General features: G+C 48.7%; 1 protein-coding gene across 1 annotated transcript in view; it reads right to left on the minus strand.

Moving 5' to 3' along the window:
- Positions 1 to 16,620, minus strand: part of LOC135057134 (uncharacterized) — a 231,732-nt gene that overhangs the window by 22,972 nt on the left and 192,140 nt on the right. Inside the window, 1 exon segment of the mRNA XM_063963030.1 lies at positions 9,600 to 9,849. Within this exon segment, the coding sequence (XP_063819100.1) occupies positions 9,600 to 9,849 (250 nt within the window).

The following is a 16,620-nucleotide window of genomic DNA, read 5'->3' on the forward strand; positions in this document are numbered from 1 at the left end:
AAGCTGTGAGATTTGGAACCAGGGGAAAATAACGTGGATGCAAGGTCAAGTGGTTTAATAATCCAGAATTCATGCATACTAATAACATCAAAAGCTGTGCACAGCAGTGACTTAGTGAACTTTGTCCATTTAAAACAAAGATTAATTTGTAGCAAAGATCGCTACAATGTAGTAGATCTAACAGGACTTTTTACACAGATCAACACTGTTTCAAATCCTAAGGACTGTTTAAAAAGCTATATCAGCTATACAACCGATTTCTACAGGTGTTTTTTAAAGAAAAGGTTCGTTTTAAACTTATGCCCAGCAATACAGGCTTTTATATTAATTAATTTTTTACAAGCTGTCTATATATGAAATTCTCTAAAAATAAATTATAACTTTTTGTTTATGAAATTGTGTAATGAGTATTAAACCCTTTCTATACACAATAATATATAGAATCATATGTACATGTCTATGAGCATTTTTATTTTTTTGCTAGTGGTGTAGCGCATCCCCAAAACAAAAAATTCTTCTTTAGTTTACTGCCTTGAGGTTGGCAATTGCCTCAATAGGGGGAAGCAGCAGCACACACTAACAAATTGATGAATAATTAATTAACCTGAACTCTATCCAGGTCAGCGCACTTGTTTTTGCTTGTGTTTTGTAAACCTTTGATAAGCCTGATGAGGTGGCCAAATCGGAATATGAAAGTACGCATCCTTGATATCCAGAGACACCAGGAATTCCCCCCTCCTCCAGACCTGAGACCACCGCTCCCAGAGACTCCATCTTGAATTTTAACACCCTTAACTACGGGTTCAGTGACTTGGGGTTAAAATGGGCCTTACCAAACCGTCCGGTTTCAGTACCACAAACAGGTTGGAATAATAACCCTTGTTTTGCAGGTGAAGTGGAACTGGAACAATGACCTGAGTCTGTACTAGTTTTTGAATTGCTGCCGGTAAAGTCATACTTGCTCTTGGAGAAGCTGGTAAGCCTGATTTGAAGAATCTGTGAGGTGGGAGTTCCTGAAACTCCAGTCTGTAGCCCTGGGCGATAAGATCTTTGACCCAGGGATCCTGGCATGATGTTGACCATATGTAACTGAAATATCTTAAAATCGGGCTCCCACCTGCCTGTCTTCCAGGCAGTGTGGTCCACCGTCATGCTGAAGACTTCGAGGAAGCAGAACCGGAGATCTGTTCCTGTGAACCTGCAGTTGCTGGGTTTTCTGGGTTTACCTCTATTACCATTGAAGGCTGTAGAAGAACCTTTGGATTTACTTTTAAATTTTGCTGTCAGAAAGGACTGCAGAGTTGGAGCAGAATAGGTTTTCCTAGCTGGGGGTGCTGCGGAAGGAAGGTATGTAGACTTACCCACTGTAGCCTTGGATATCCATGTATACAGCTCATCTCCAAAAAGGGAATCACGGGTGAATGGTGGGTTTTCCATGCCTTCCCTGGAATCCGCATGTGCAGTCCACTGGCGTAGCCACAAGCCCCTACGTGCGGACACCACTATGGCAGTGGTGTGCGCGTTGAGCAAACCAATTTCCTTTATGGCCTCCACCATAAAATTGGACAATCGGTGGATTTTTCCACTTTCTCCTATCATCCTGAGGAAACGGGAAGGATGCGAGTAACCTTTTAAGTATCTGAAACTTCTTGTCAGGATTAACCCAAGTTTCTTCGACCACCTTCGCCACCTTGTCAGGAATGTGCAGGACTTCTCTAATAGCTTCTGTCAGGACCTGTATTCCTTGTGACAGGGCTGCATCCCCCCCACTTGCGTCCACCTCACCCTCCTCCGCGTCTGATACGTCATCATCAGTGTCAGCCAGCAGGATTTGGGCCATAGTACGCTTTTCAGGACAAATGGCAGTGGTTTGAGACACTGGAATGGGAACTGAATCTCTAGTCACCAGGTCATCCACAGACTGTCTTAAGTATTGCATCTTTCTCATTATGTGAAAATTTATTAGAAAGTTTTGAGATCATCCCTTTAAGGGAATCCAACCATGTGGGTTCGGACCCACTAGCCTGAGAATGTGTACTATCCTGGGTACACTGTAGTGATTCCCCCAGGGAAGACAAACACTCTGCTGTGCAGGAAACACACTCCCTTGACATGGTAATGTGAAGGGACACCCACACCCACACACAGTAACAGGTGAAAGCACAGTTATCCCACACAGAGCCTGCATGGAGACACAGAGAAGATGGAGCCAGCCACATCGCGCCCTATAAGCCAAAGCCAAGCTCAGCAAACTAAGATCCTTAATAGGGCTTAGTATTCTAACACCGCTCCCCCCCCTACCCCTTACTATGATCCCCTAGTACCGCTGAGAAGACGTGGAGTCTTTGTGGAGGAGCTGCACTTCCCTGTGAGTCCTGTCAGTGTAAGCTGCAGAGGGAAAATGGCGCCGGTGAGCTGCTGGATCCTATCATAGTGAAGTCCCGCACCCGTTTTTTTTTAATACTGGCTGAGGTGTTCTGTGAAGCTTAACAGCGGGTTAGAACCCCTGTAAGCCGTTTGCCAGTGTAGGGTCTATTAAAAAGCTCAGCTCGCCCCTCACAGCGGAACCACACACATATAGCATGTACTGAGTCCCGAAGATGCAGCCTGTATGTCAGTGCTGCGCTCCATAACCTGATGCCGCCATTACAGCCGGCGACCCACTAACCGGGACGCCGGCCACCTACTCACCACTCTTCTTACTTATGGCTCGGTTGGGGGTGGCGGCGTGCTGCGGGACCGTACGCTCGCAGTTGTGGGGCTTGCAAATAGGACCCTCAGGAGCTCAATGTCCTGTCAGCGGGGAATGGGACCAATAACCCTAAAAGGAGGTTGGACCGTTCTCCCCCTAAGTCCCACGAAGCAGGCAGACTAGTGTCCAACCAGACCTGACTGAAAACAACAAACAGAAAAATAAATGCAGAAAATTCTTCAGGAGCTTCCCTAAGCGTGACCGGCTCCTCCGGGCACATTTTCTAAACCGAGTCTGGTAGGAGGGGCATAGAAGGAGGAGCCAGCGCACACTATCGATTTCTTACAGTGCCCAAAGCTCCTAGTGGACCCGTCTATACCCCATGGTACTAATGTGGACCCCAGTATCCTCTAGGACGCAAGAGAAAACAGGATTTTAATACCTACCAGTAAATCCTTTGCTCCTAGTCCGTAGAGGATGCTGGGGTCCACTTCAGTACCATGGGGTATAGACTGTTCCGCAGGAGCCATGGGCACTCTAAGACTTTTCAAAGGGTGTGAGCTGGCTCCTCCCTCTATGCCCCTCCTCCAGACCTCAGTTATAGGAACTGTGCCCAGGGAGACGGACAGTTCAAGGAAAGGATTTACTTTTATACTAATGGTGAGATTCATACCATGCCGCACAACATGGCATTCAACATAACACACGCCAACAGGCATGAACCATTTGCAGCAACCCAGCATCCTCTACGGACTAGGAGAGAAGGATTTACCGGTAGGTATTAAAATCCAGTTTTCTCATACGTCCTACTAGAGGATGCTGGGGTCTACTTCAGTACCATAGGGTTGTACCAAAGCTCCAGTACGGGCTGGAGAGTGCGGATAACCTTAAAGCAGGGAGTGACCAAACTTGAGGTCCTCATCGGCCAAAGTGTCAAACTTATAAAATTTAGCAAATGTGTTTGACCCCGACCAAGTAGCTGCTCGGCAAAGTTGTAAAGCCGAAACGCCCCGGGCAGCCGCCCAGGATGAGCCCACTTTCCTAGTAGAATGGGCCTTAACCGACTTCGGTACCGGCAAGCCAGCCGTAGAATAAGCGTGCTGAATCGTCCCTCTGATCCAGCGCGCAATAGTCTGCTTAGAAGCAGGACATCCAATCTTGCTGGGAGCATACAGGACAAACAGAACCTCTGTTTTCCGTATCCAAGCTGTTCTTACGACATAAATCTTCAAAGCTCTAACTACATCTAGAGACTTTGACTCAGTGAAAGTGTCAGTAGCCATTGGCACCACAATAGGTTGGTTTATGTGGAAAGACGAAACCACCTTTGGAAGAAATTGTTGACGAGTTCTTAAATCTGCCCTATCTTCATGGAAGATTAAGAAAGGGCTCTTGTGAGACAAGACCCCCCCCCCCCCCCCCTCCCACACACACACCAACTCAGACACCCACCTTGCGGATGCCAAGGCCAAAAGCATCACCACTTTCCAAGTGAGAAACTTCAATTCTATCTCCTGCAGAGATTCAACCAATCCGATAGAAGGAACTGCAACACCACATTAAGGTCCCATGGTGCCACTGGAGGCTGGATGTGCAGAACCCCTTTCACGAATGTCCGAACTTCTGGAAAGAAGGCCAATTGTTTTTGAAACAAAACTGATAAGGCCAAAATCTGGATCTTGATTGACCCCAATCTAAGGCCCGCATCCACACCAGCCTGCAGAAAATGGAGAAAACGTCCCAACTGAAACTCTTCCATAGGAGCCTTCTTGGATTCACACCAAGACAAATATTTTCTCCAAATACGGTGGTAATGTTTAGACGTTACTCCCTTCCTGGCCTGAATAAGAGTGGGAATTACTTCTTTGGGAATACCCTTACGGGCTAGGATCCGGCGCTCAACAGCCATGCCGTCAAACGTAGCCGCGGTAAGTCTTGATACACACACGGCCCCTGCTGTAGTAGGTCCTCTCGAGGAGGAAGAGGCCGAGGATCTTCTATGAGTAACTCCTGAAGATATGGATACCAAGCCCTCCTTGGCCAGTCTGGGGCAATGAAGATTGCTCAAACTCTTGTTGTTCTTATTATCTTGAGAACTTTTGGAATCAGTGGAAGTGGAGGGAAAACATATACCGACTGAAACACCCACTGGGTCACCAGTGCATCCACTGCTATATTGAGGGTCTCTCGACCTGGAACAATATCTCTGAAGCTTCTTGTTTAGACGAGATGCCATTATGTCTACTTCAGGTACTCCCAAAAGACTTGCCACCTCTGCAAAGACTTCTTGGCGGAGGCCCCACTCTCCTGGGTGGAGATCGTGTCTGCTGAGTAAGTCTGCTTCCCAGTTGTCCACTCCCAGAATGAAAATTGCAGACAGCGCTCTTACATGTCTTGCTGCTCAGAGGAGAATCCTTGTCACCTCTGCCATTGCCGCTATGCTTTTCGTTCCGCCTTGCCTGTTTATTTACACGACTGCTGTTACATTGTCCGACTGGATCTGTACGGGATGATCTTGAAGAAGATGTACCGCTTGTAGAAGGCCATTGTAAATGGCTATCAATTCCAGAACGTTTATGTGAAGGCAGGCTTCCTGACGACCATTTTTCTTGGAAGCTTTCCCCCTGCGTGACAGCTCCCCAGCCTCGGAGACTTGCATCCGTGGTTACCAGGACCCAGTCCTGAATCCCGAACCTGCATCCCTCTAATGGGTGAGAACTGTGTAGCCACCACAGGAACGAAATCCTGGCTTTGGTGGACAAGAATATTTTCCGGTGCATGTGTAGGTGGGATCTGGACCATTTGTCCAACAGGTCCCACTGGAATACTCTGACACGAAATCGGCAAAACTGTATGGCCTCGTAGGCCGCTACCATTTTCCACAACAACCGAATGCATTGATGGATCGACACGCTTGTTGGTTTCAATATTTGTTTGACCATTTTCAGGATTTCCAGAGCCTTTTCCACTGAAAGAAATACTCTCTGTACTTCTGTGTCCAGAATCATCCCTAAAAAGGACAATCTTGTCGTTGGTTCCAACTGCGACTTTGGAAAATTCATGATCCAACTGTGTTGTTGGAGTATTGACAGGGAGAGTGCGATGTTCTGCACCAACTGTTCCCTGGATCTCGCTTTTATCAGGAGATCGTCCAGATAAGGAATTAAATGGACTCCTTTTTGACGAAGGAGGACCATCATCTCCGCCATCACCTTGGTGAATACCCTCGGTGCCGTGGAGAGTCCGAACGGCAACGTCTGGAACTGGTAATGGCAATCCTGTACTGCGAATCTCAGATAAGCTTGGGGAGGAGGATAAATGGGAACATGCAAGTAAGCATCCTTTATGTCTACTGACACCAAGAAGTCCCCCTCCTCCAGACTGGAAATCACTGCCCTCAGGGATTCCATCTTGAACTTGAACCTTTTCAGGTAGAGATTCAGTTTTTTCAGGTTTAAAATCGGGCTGACCGAGCCGTCCGGCATGGGAAATACGAAGAGGCTTGAATAAAAACCTTCTCCTTGCTGTGACAAGGGTACCAGGACAATGACCTGAACCTGACATCATTTTTGAATTGCCGTTGTTACTGACTCTCTTTCTGGAAGAGAAGCTGGTAAGGTCGATTTGAAAATTCGGCATGGGGGGGACGTCTTGAAACTCCAGTTTGTACCCATGGTACACTATTTGTAAGACCCATGGGTCCAGGCCAGATTGAATCCAGATTTGACTGAAACGTTTCAGACGTGCTCCCACCCGAGCGGACTCCCGCAAGCGAGCCCCAGCGTCATGCTGCAGATTTGGCAGAAGCAGGGGTTGACTTCTGCTCCTGGGATCCTGGAGACGCTGCGGATTTCTTTCCTTTTCCCCTTCCCCTACCTGCAAAGAAGGGGGAACATTTGGCCTTTTTGTATTTGTTGGGATGAAAGGACTGCATCTGAGAGTGATGTGTCTTTTCCGGCGGTGCAGGAGCATAAGGTAAGAATGTCGACTAACCTGCGGTAGCCGCCAAGACTAAGGCATCCAGCCCATCACCCAATAAGGACTCACCTTTATACGGGAGAGCCTCCATATTTCTTTTGGAATCTGCATCAGCATTCCACTGGCGAATCCACAATGCCCGCCGATCCGATACTGCCATGGTAGCGGCTGTTGAACCCAAGAGTCCAATATCCTTCATAGCTTCCAGCGTGTATGCGGCAGCGTCTTTGTTATTACCTAATGTTAGGAGTATCTCGTCTCTATCAATCGTGTCAATTTCCGGTGACAAGTTATCTGACCATTTTTCGATAGCACGACTTTCCCACGCGCAAGCAATGGTGGGTCTGAGCAGCGTATTATTGGCCACATAAATAGATTTTAACATAGTCTCCATTTTGCGGTCTGCCGGCTACTTTAGTGAAGCCGTGCCAGGTGCAGGGAGAATCACCTTTTTTGTTAACTTGTTAACCTTTGTTAACGGTCTAACACCGGGGGTGACTCCCATCTTTTCCTGTCCTCTAATGGAAAAGGATAAAGCAATCTGAATCCTTTTGGGAATATGAAATTTCTTTTTAGGTTTCACCCAAACTCCCTCAAAAAGAGTATTTAGCTCGTGGGAAGGAGGGAAAGTTACCTTAAATTTATTTTCCTTATAGAAATAAGCCTTCTCCTGAGGTACAGTAGGGGCTTCCGTAACTTCTAAGACCTCCTTTATAGCAACAATCATATATTGTATAAAATAAATAAAACGAAAAAAATAAAAATAAAATGAAAATAAAAAACCTAACATAAGTCTTTTCGTAGAAACTCAGTAGAGCTCCCCTGGAGTGCATCCAGTCTGCCTGGGCACATTTCTAAAATGGAGGTCTGGAGGAGGGGAATAGAGGGAGGAGCTAGTTCACACCCTTTGAAAAGTCTTAGAGTACCCATGGCTCCTGCGGAACCGTCTATACCCCATGGTACTGAAGTGGACCCCAGCATCCTCTAGGATGTGTGAGAAATATTGTCTTCTGCTGCCACAACCATATAAACAGCACATGTCACAGCCCCAGTCACAGGGACATGCAGATGGCACATCACCAATGATTATCTCCCCCCCACATAATGCAGCCTGTGCTGGGTAACATTCCTGAGCCATCATCACAGAACAGGAATCCTCATCAGCCAGTGACATTACTAAGCCACAATATCCATCCAAACTGCCCCCACACATACATACATACAGGACACCTGTGGGCTGAGCTACCAACACCTGCTTCCACACTACACAAAGTGTTCCAGGTGGATATGTATGTAACAATAGCAGCCTCTATATGGTCCTCTGGTCATCACCAGGTAGAATAGTCCCACAAGACTTATACTAGTAAATTAAGAGACTGGTCAGATCTCTGGGCTGGTAACACACAGTGACATGATGTGAGGAGAGCAGGAGTATAATAGGGGATGATGGCTCCTGATGTATGAGATACACCACAGAGTGTGGGGAGGAGACTGGTCAGGTCTCTGGGCTGGTAACACAGTGACATGATGTGAGGGGGAGAGCAGGAGTATAATAGGGGCTGATGGCTCCTGATGTATGAGATACACCAGAGAGTGTGGGGAGGAGACTGGTCAGATCTCTGGGCTGGTAACACAGTGACATGATGTGAGTGAAAGAGCAGGAGTATAATAGGGGATGATGGCTCCTGATGTATGAGATACACCAGAGAGTGTGGGGAGGAGACTGGTCAGATCTCTGGGCTGGTAACACAGTGACATGATGTGAGGGGGAGAGCAGGAGTATAATAGGGGCTGATGGCTCCTGATGTAAAAGATACACCAGAGAGAGTGGGGAGGAAAATGGTCAGAATTCTGGGCTGGTAACACACAGTGACATGATGTGAGGGGGAGAGCAGGAGTATAATAGGGGCTGATGGCTCCTGATGTGTGAGATACACCAGAGAGTGTGGGGAGGAGACTGGTCAGATCTCTGGGCTGGTAACACACAGTGACACGATGTGAGGGGGAGAGAAGGAGTATAATAGGGGCTGATGGCTCCTGATGTATGAGATACACAAGAGAGTGTGGGGAGGAGACTGGTCAGATCTCTGGCCTGGTAACACACAGTGACATGATGTGAGTGAAAGAGCAGGAGTATAATAGGGGCTGATGGCTCCTGATGTGTGAGATACACCAGAGAGTGTGGGGAGGAGACTGGTCAGATCTCTGGGCTGGTAACACACAGTGACATGATGTGAGGGGGAGAGCAGGAGTATAATAGGGGATGATGGCTCCTGATGTATGAGATACACCAGAGAGTGTGGGGAGGAGACTGGTCAGATCTCTGGCCTGGTAACACAGTGACATGATGTGAGTGAAAGAGCAGGAGTATAATAGGGGCTGATGGCTCCTGATGTGTGAGATACACCAGAGAGTGTGGGGAGGAGACTGGTCAGATCTCTGGGCTGGTAACACACAGTGACATGATGTGAGGGGGAGAGCAGGAGTATAATAGGGGATGATGGCTCCTGATGTATGAGATACACCAGAGAGTGTGGGGAGGAGACTGGTCAGATCTCTGGGCTGGTAACATACACTGACATAATGGGGTATAAAAACTAAAGTGCAGGTTTTCAGAAGTGAATATGTTGCCTATAGCAACCAATCAGATTCTAGCTTTTATTTTCTAGATAAAATGATATGTAGAATTTGATTGGTTGCTATAAGCAACATCTCCAATTCTGAAAAACCGCGATTTAGTACATTTACCCCATTGTGAGGGAGAGAGCAGGAGTATAATATGGGCTGACGTTTCCTGACTCCCACACTGGGCAGATACATTTATCTCATTAGTTTGACTTGACAGGGGAGGGTGTAGGGGAAGAGACTTCTGTAATGACTGAGCAAGGAGAATATGTGACTCTTTTCTGTAATGAGGATTGTTACTCACCTATGCTAATATCTGTAGGGATTTCCTCTTCCTTACACTTCTGATCACCCCTCACAAACATCTCTTCTTCTTTTATATCTTCTACCTTCATATCGGTCACATATGTCTCTTCTTCTTCCTCTATATCTTCTGCCTTCATATCGGTCACATACGTCTCTTCTTCTCCCTCTATATCTTCTGCCTTCATGTCAGTCACATATGTCTCTTTTCTCTCCATATCTTCAGCCTTCATATCAGAAAGGTGCTCACCCTGAGTAAGAACAACAAAATAGCACTTTAATAATGTCTGATTACGTTAAGACTAAACAACAGAATATCACAGTATAGGATACACAGCTTCGCTACAGATGATACAGTGACAGTCACTGTAACCGGTGACAGGTCCTGGAAGACTAGAAAATCGGAGCCCTCAAAAGAGATGGCAGGAGACATCCGAGATTTGGCGTAAACTTGATCTTTAACAGCAAAGTAGTGAAAACGCAGAATTTCATCCCTAGGCGTTTTAGCATCCTGAGATCTAGGACGGAGGGCCCTATGAGCCCTATCTAGAAGTAGCATATCGTCAGAGGGGGCGAGAGAGCGGAAAAGGCGGAGCAGGTAATCAGTGAGGTGGGCCTGTTCCACCGTCTTGGGGATGTTGTGGATTCTTAGATTGTTCCGACGGCCGTATTATCCAAATCTTCTTGTTTATCTGTTAGTAGCATAACATCTGTACGTATTTGAGCCACCTCCTGTTCTGATTCTTGTTGAAAAGGAGGCGATAAGCTCTTCTTGTTTCCTTTCAATGGCGTCAACTCTGGATCCCAGGCCGTCTATGTCTGTTTTCAAGCCAGAGCTAGCCTCATGCACCTCCGCATGGATTGTCTTTTTTTATATTGTGCATCTCGGACAGGAGAAGAGCGACATTCGCTTTAGTGGTGGGAGTTGAGGAAGAATCGTCATCCGAGTCTCGATCGGAGGTTGCCGACGCAGGCGGAAATGCTTTCCGGGTAGAGGACAGAGTAGAGTTCTTGAAGTAGCCCACCAGATTATGGGCATTTGATTCCCCCCCCTTTAGGCATGGTGACGGGGATAAATGAGGTAAATCGGTAGTCAACACCTGGACGGGAATGGGGAAGCTCCTAAAGCATTAGAATCCCACACGGGGCCGGGTGCTTTACATAGTGAGAACACATTGTAGACAGTTCACAGAGGGAGGCCGGGAGAGCCCAGCCGGGCACAATGTAATGTGAGAGTACAGTCTGAGTCTCAGAGCGGTGGATGTACCCCCGTTAGCCCAGACAGATGCAGAGTGACCTGGAGGATGAGATTCACAGAAAGGTCACATAGAGCACCACAGCTGTGTGATGCAGGGGTGTAGTATAAGGCACCACAGAGGTGCTATAGAGGTGCAGGGATGCAGATTGAAGCGACACAGCACTACAGGGGTGCACTTGATGAGAGCAGAACAGCTCTGTGAGCTCTCATCCAGCAGAGAGCACAATATACTGAGGAAAGGAGAACAGATGCAGTCAGATTTGTCCACACAGCAGCAGCACAGCCTTGCTCACATCAGTGTAATGTAGTGTGAGGCTGTGTAGAGAGAGTGATCCCAGGGGCACAAACCAGGGATTGTGAGGGCCTGTGAGCGCTACAGTGCGGGCTCACCACACTCACCTCACTCGCTGGAGCAGGGCAGGGTATCTGGGGAAGCACAGAGTCCCCTCCAAGATGGCCGGCGGGCTTCCCACGGCTCCACCAGGCAGCTCGGCCCTTGGCGTGGTCCCAGCCGAGAGGGCAGGCAGGGGCATCAGGGAAGCCTCTACAGGGGTGTCCAGCCGCAGGTAGAACACTCGGGAGCGGAGGAGAGGGCCGAGAGCTTATTCCGCAGCACCCGCAGGTCGCATCGGCTCAGCGCCGAAATCGAGGTCCCGGCTTGAGGGCAGCTGGTAGGCCGCAATCCGCGGGAGCACTGGGGCTTGCTCCCCGATTCCGCGGCAAACACCAGTCCTCTTCAGGTAGGTTAGGGGAGGCAGGGGCAGCGGTGATAGCGGGAAATGAGCCCAGGATTAGGCAAAAAGGAGCTTTTAATTGCCCAAACTGAGGGAGCTCACATAAATCGGTCAACTTCCTCCAGCAGCCAGGCCACGCCGCGTGAATGTCTTACCCTCATCTCTGCATCCTTCAGTTAATGGCACACATAGTCGATAGAATAAGAATTTACTCACCGGTAATTCTATTTCTCGTAGTCCGTAGTGGATGCTGGGGACTCCGTAAGGACCATGGGGAATAGACGGGCTCCGCAGGAGACTGGGCACTCTAAGAAAGATTTAGGACTACCTGGTGTGCACTGGCTCCTCCCCCTATGACCCTCCTCCAAGCCTCAGTTAGGACACTGTGCCCGGAAGAGCTGACACAATAAAGAAGGATTTTGAATCCCGGGTAAGACTCATACCAGCCACACCAAATAACTCGTGATAGGAACCCCGGTTAACAGTATGATAACAATGGAGCCTCTGAACAGATGGCTCGCAATAACAACCCGATTTGTGTAACAATAACTATGTAGAAGTATTGCAGACAATCCGCACTTGGGATGGGCGCCCAGCATCCACTACGGACTACGAGAAATAGAATTACCGGTGAATAAATTCTTGTTTTCTCTGACGTCCTAGTGGATGCTGGGGACTCCGTAAGGACCATGGGGATTATACCAAAGCTCCCAAACGGGCGGGAGAGTGCGGATGACTCTGCAGCACCGAATGAGAGTACTCCAGGTCCTCCTCAGCCAGGGTATCAAATTTATAAAATTTTGCAAACGTGTTTGCCCCGACCAAGTAGCAGCTCGGCAAAGTTGTAAAGCCGAGACCCCTCGGGCAGCCGCCCAAGATGAGCCCACCTTCCTCGTGGAATGGGCTTTTACAGATTTAGGTTGCGGTAGTCCCACCGCAGAATGCGCCAGCTGAATAGTGCTACAAATCCAGCGCGCGATAGTCTGCTTAGAAGTCTTCCTGACTCCAGCCGTCCTGGAAACATACATTTTCAGGGCCCTGACTACGTCCAGAAACTTGGAATCCTCCAAGTCCCTAGTAGCCGCCGGCACCACAATAGGTTGGTTCAAGTGAAAAGCTGATACCACCTTAGGGAGAAACTGAGGACGAGTCCTCAATTCTGCCCTATCCATATGGAAAATCAGATAGGGGCTTTTACAGGACAAAGCCGCCAATTCTGACACACGTCTGGCCGAAGCCAGAGCCAACAACATAACCACTTTCCACGTGAGATATTTTAAATCCACAGTCTTAAGTGGCTCAAACCAATGTGATTTTAGAAACTCCAAGACCACATTGAGATCCCAAGGTGCCACTGGAGGCACAAAAGGAGGCTGAATATGCAGGACTCCCTTGACAAAAGTCTGAACTTCAGGCAGTGAAGCCAGTTCTTTCTGGAAGAAAATCGACAGGGCCGAGATCTGGACTTTAATGGACCCCAATTTGAGGACCAAAGTCACACCTGCTTGCAGGAAATGTAGGAAACGACCCAGTTGAAATTCCTCCGTTGGGGCCTTCTTGGCCTCACACCAAGCAACATATTTCCGCCAAATGCGGTGATAATGCTTTGCGGTGGCATCCTTCCTGGCTTTGATCAGGGTAGGGATGACTTCCTCCGGAATACCTTTTTCCTTTAGGATCCGGCGTTCAACCGCCATGCCGTCAAACGCAGCCGCGGTAAGACTTGGAACAGACAGGGTCCCTGCTGCAGCAGGTCTTGTCTGAGCGGCAGAGGCCATGGGTCCTCTGCCAGCATCTCTTGAAGTTCCGGGTACCAAGCTCTTCTTGGCCAATCTGGAGCCACGAGAATAGTTCTCACTCCTCTCCTTCTTATTATTCTCAGTACCTTGGGTATGAGAGGCAGAGGAGGAAACACATAAACCGACTGGTACACCCACGGTGTCTCTAGAGCGTCCACAGCGATCGCCTGAGGGTCCCTTGACCTGGCGCAATACCTTTTTAGCTTTTTGTTTAGGCGGGACGCCATCATGTCCACCTGTAGTTTTTCCCAACGGTTGACCAGCATTTGAAAACTTCTGGATGAAGTCCCCATTCTCCCGGGTGGAGGTCGTGCCTGCTGAGGAAGTCTGCTTCCCAGTTGTCCACTCCCGGAATGAATACTGCTGTCAGTGCTAACACATAATTCTCTGCCCATCGGAGAATCCTTGTGGCTTCTGCCATTGCCCTCCTGCTTCTTGTGCCGCCCTGTCTGTTTACATGGGCGACCGCCGTGATGTTGTCTGACTGGATCAGCACCGGCCGGTTCTGAAGCAGGGGTCTTGCCTGACTTAGGGCATTGTAAATAGCCCTTAGCTCCAGAATATTTATGTGAAGCGAAATCTCCTGAGTTGACCACAGTCCTTGGAAATTTCTTCCGTGTGTGACTGCCCCCCAGCCCCGAAGGCTGGCATCCGTGGTTACCAGGACCCAGTCCTGTATTCCGAATCTGCGGCCCTCTAGTAGATGAGCCCTCTGCAGCCACCACAGCAGCGACACCCTGGTTCTTGCCGACAGGGTTATCCGCTGTTGCATCTGGAGATGGGACCCGGACCATTTGTCCAACAGGTCCCACTGGAAAGTCCTTGCGTGGAACCTTCTGAATGGAATGGCCTCGTACGAAGCTACCATTTTTCCCAGGACTCATGTGCATTGATGTACCGACACCTGTCCCGGTTTTAGGATGTCTCTGACTAGAGATGACAACTCCTCTGCTTTTTCCACTGGAAGAAACACTCTTTTCTGGTCTGTGTCCAGAATCATTCCCAGGAACAGAAGACGTGTCGTCGGGACCAGCTGTGACTTTGGAATATTGAGAATCCAGCCGTGCTGTTGTAGCACTTCCCGAGAAAGTGCTACCCCCACTATCAACTGTTCCTTGGACCTCGCCTTTATCAGGAGATCGTCCAAGTACGGGATAATGGAAACTCCTTTCTTGCGAAGGAGTATCATCATTTCGGCTATTACCTCGGTAAAGACCCTCGGTGCCGTGGACAACCCAAACGGCAGCGTCTGGAACTGATAGTGACAGTCCTGTACCACAAATCTGAGGTACTCTTAGTGAGGAGGGTAAATGGGGACATGTAGGTACGCATCCTTGATGTCCAGGGAGACCATGTAATCCCCCTCGTCCAGGCTCGCAATAAACGCCCTGAGCGATTCCATCTTGAACTTGAACCTTTTGATATAAGTGTTCAAGGATTTTAAATTTAAGATGGGTCTCACCAAACATTGTGGAATAGTAACCCCTTCCCTGCTGAAGGAGGGGTACCTTGACAATCACTTGCTTTGAATACAGTTTTTGAATAGCCACCAACACTGCCTCCCTGGCAGAGGGAGTTGCCGGTAAGGCAGATATTAGGAAACGGCGGGGGGGAGACGTCTCGAATTCCAGCCTGTACCCCTGAAGTACTACTTGAAGGACCCAGGGATCCACCTGTGAGAGAGCCCACTGTGCGCTGAAATTTCTGAGACGGGCCCCCACCGTACCCGGGTCCGCCTGAGCAGCCCCAGCGTCATGCTGTGGACTTACCGGACGCAGGGGAGGACTTCTGCTCTTGGGAACTAGCTGTGTGTTGCAGCTTTTTTCCTCTACCTTTGCCTCTCGGCAGAAAGGATGAGTCTCTAGCCCTCTTGCTTTTCTGGGGCCGAAAGGACTGTACCTGATAATACGGTGCTTTATTTTGCTGTGGGGTAGCCTGTGGCAAAAAGGTCGATTTCCCAGCAGTAGCTGTGGACACGAGGTCCGAAAGACCATCCCCAAACAGTTCCATCCCCTTATAGGGCAAAACTTCCATGTGCTGCTTTGAGTCGGCATCGCCAGACCATTGCAGAGTCCATAACCCCCTTCTGGCGGCAATGGACATAGCGCTTATTCTTGATGCCAGCCGGCAAATATCCCTCTGTGCATCACGCATGTATAAGACTGCATCTTTTATATGCTCAAGCGTCAGCAAAATATTGTCCCTATCCATGGTATCAATATTATCCAACAGGGAATCTGACCACGCAGCAGCAGCACTGCACATCCAAACTGATGCAATCGCTGGTCGCAATATAATGCCCGAGTGTGTGTAAATAGCTTTTAGGGTAGCTTCCTGCTTTCTATCAGCAGGTTCCTTCAGGGTGGCCGTATCCGGAGACGGTAGTGCCACCTTCTTTGATAAGCGTGTCAGCGCCTTATCTACCCTAGGGGGTGTTTCCCAACGTGACCTATCCTCTAGCAGGAAAGGGTACGCTGCCATTAATCGTTTTGAAATTATCAATTTCTTATCGGGGGAAGTCCACGCCTCATTTAATTCCTCAGATGCAGGAAAAACTACAGGTAGTTTTTTCTCACCAAACATAATACCCTTTTTTGTGGTACCTGGGGTATTATCAGAAATGTGTAAAACATTTTTCATTGCCTCAATCATGTAACGGGTGGACCTATTGGAGGGTACACTAGTTTCATCATCGTCGACACTGGAGTCGGTATCCGTGTTGACGTCTGTATCTGTCACCTGAGGTAGCGGGCGTTTTAAAGCCCCTGATGACATTTGAGACGCTGGAACAGGCACAAGCTGTGTAGCCGGCTGTCCTATGTCGTCAAACCTTTTGTGTAAGGAGTTGACACATTCACGCAATTCCTTCCATAAGTCTAACCACACAGGTGTCGACCCCGCAGGGGGTGACATCACATTCACAGGCATTTGCTCCGCCTCCACATCATTTTCCTCATCATACATGTTGACACAGCAGTACCGACACACAGCAGACATACAGGGAATGCTCTTACAGAGGACAGGACCCCACAAAGCCCTTTGGGGAGACAGAGGAAGAGTATGCCAGCACACACCAGAGCGCTATATATCACAGGGATATCACCTATAGAAGTGTGTTTTCCCCTTATAGCTGCATAAAATCGTTATACTGCGCCTAATTTGTGCCCCCCCCCCCCCCCAGCCAGGGAGCTTCCTTCCAGCGGACCTGCGAGGGAAAAATGGCGCCAGTGT

The sequence above is a fragment of the Pseudophryne corroboree genome, chromosome 3, assembly GCF_028390025.1.
Source record: "Pseudophryne corroboree isolate aPseCor3 chromosome 3, aPseCor3.hap2, whole genome shotgun sequence".
Classification (NCBI taxonomy): Eukaryota; Metazoa; Chordata; class Amphibia; order Anura; family Myobatrachidae; genus Pseudophryne; species Pseudophryne corroboree.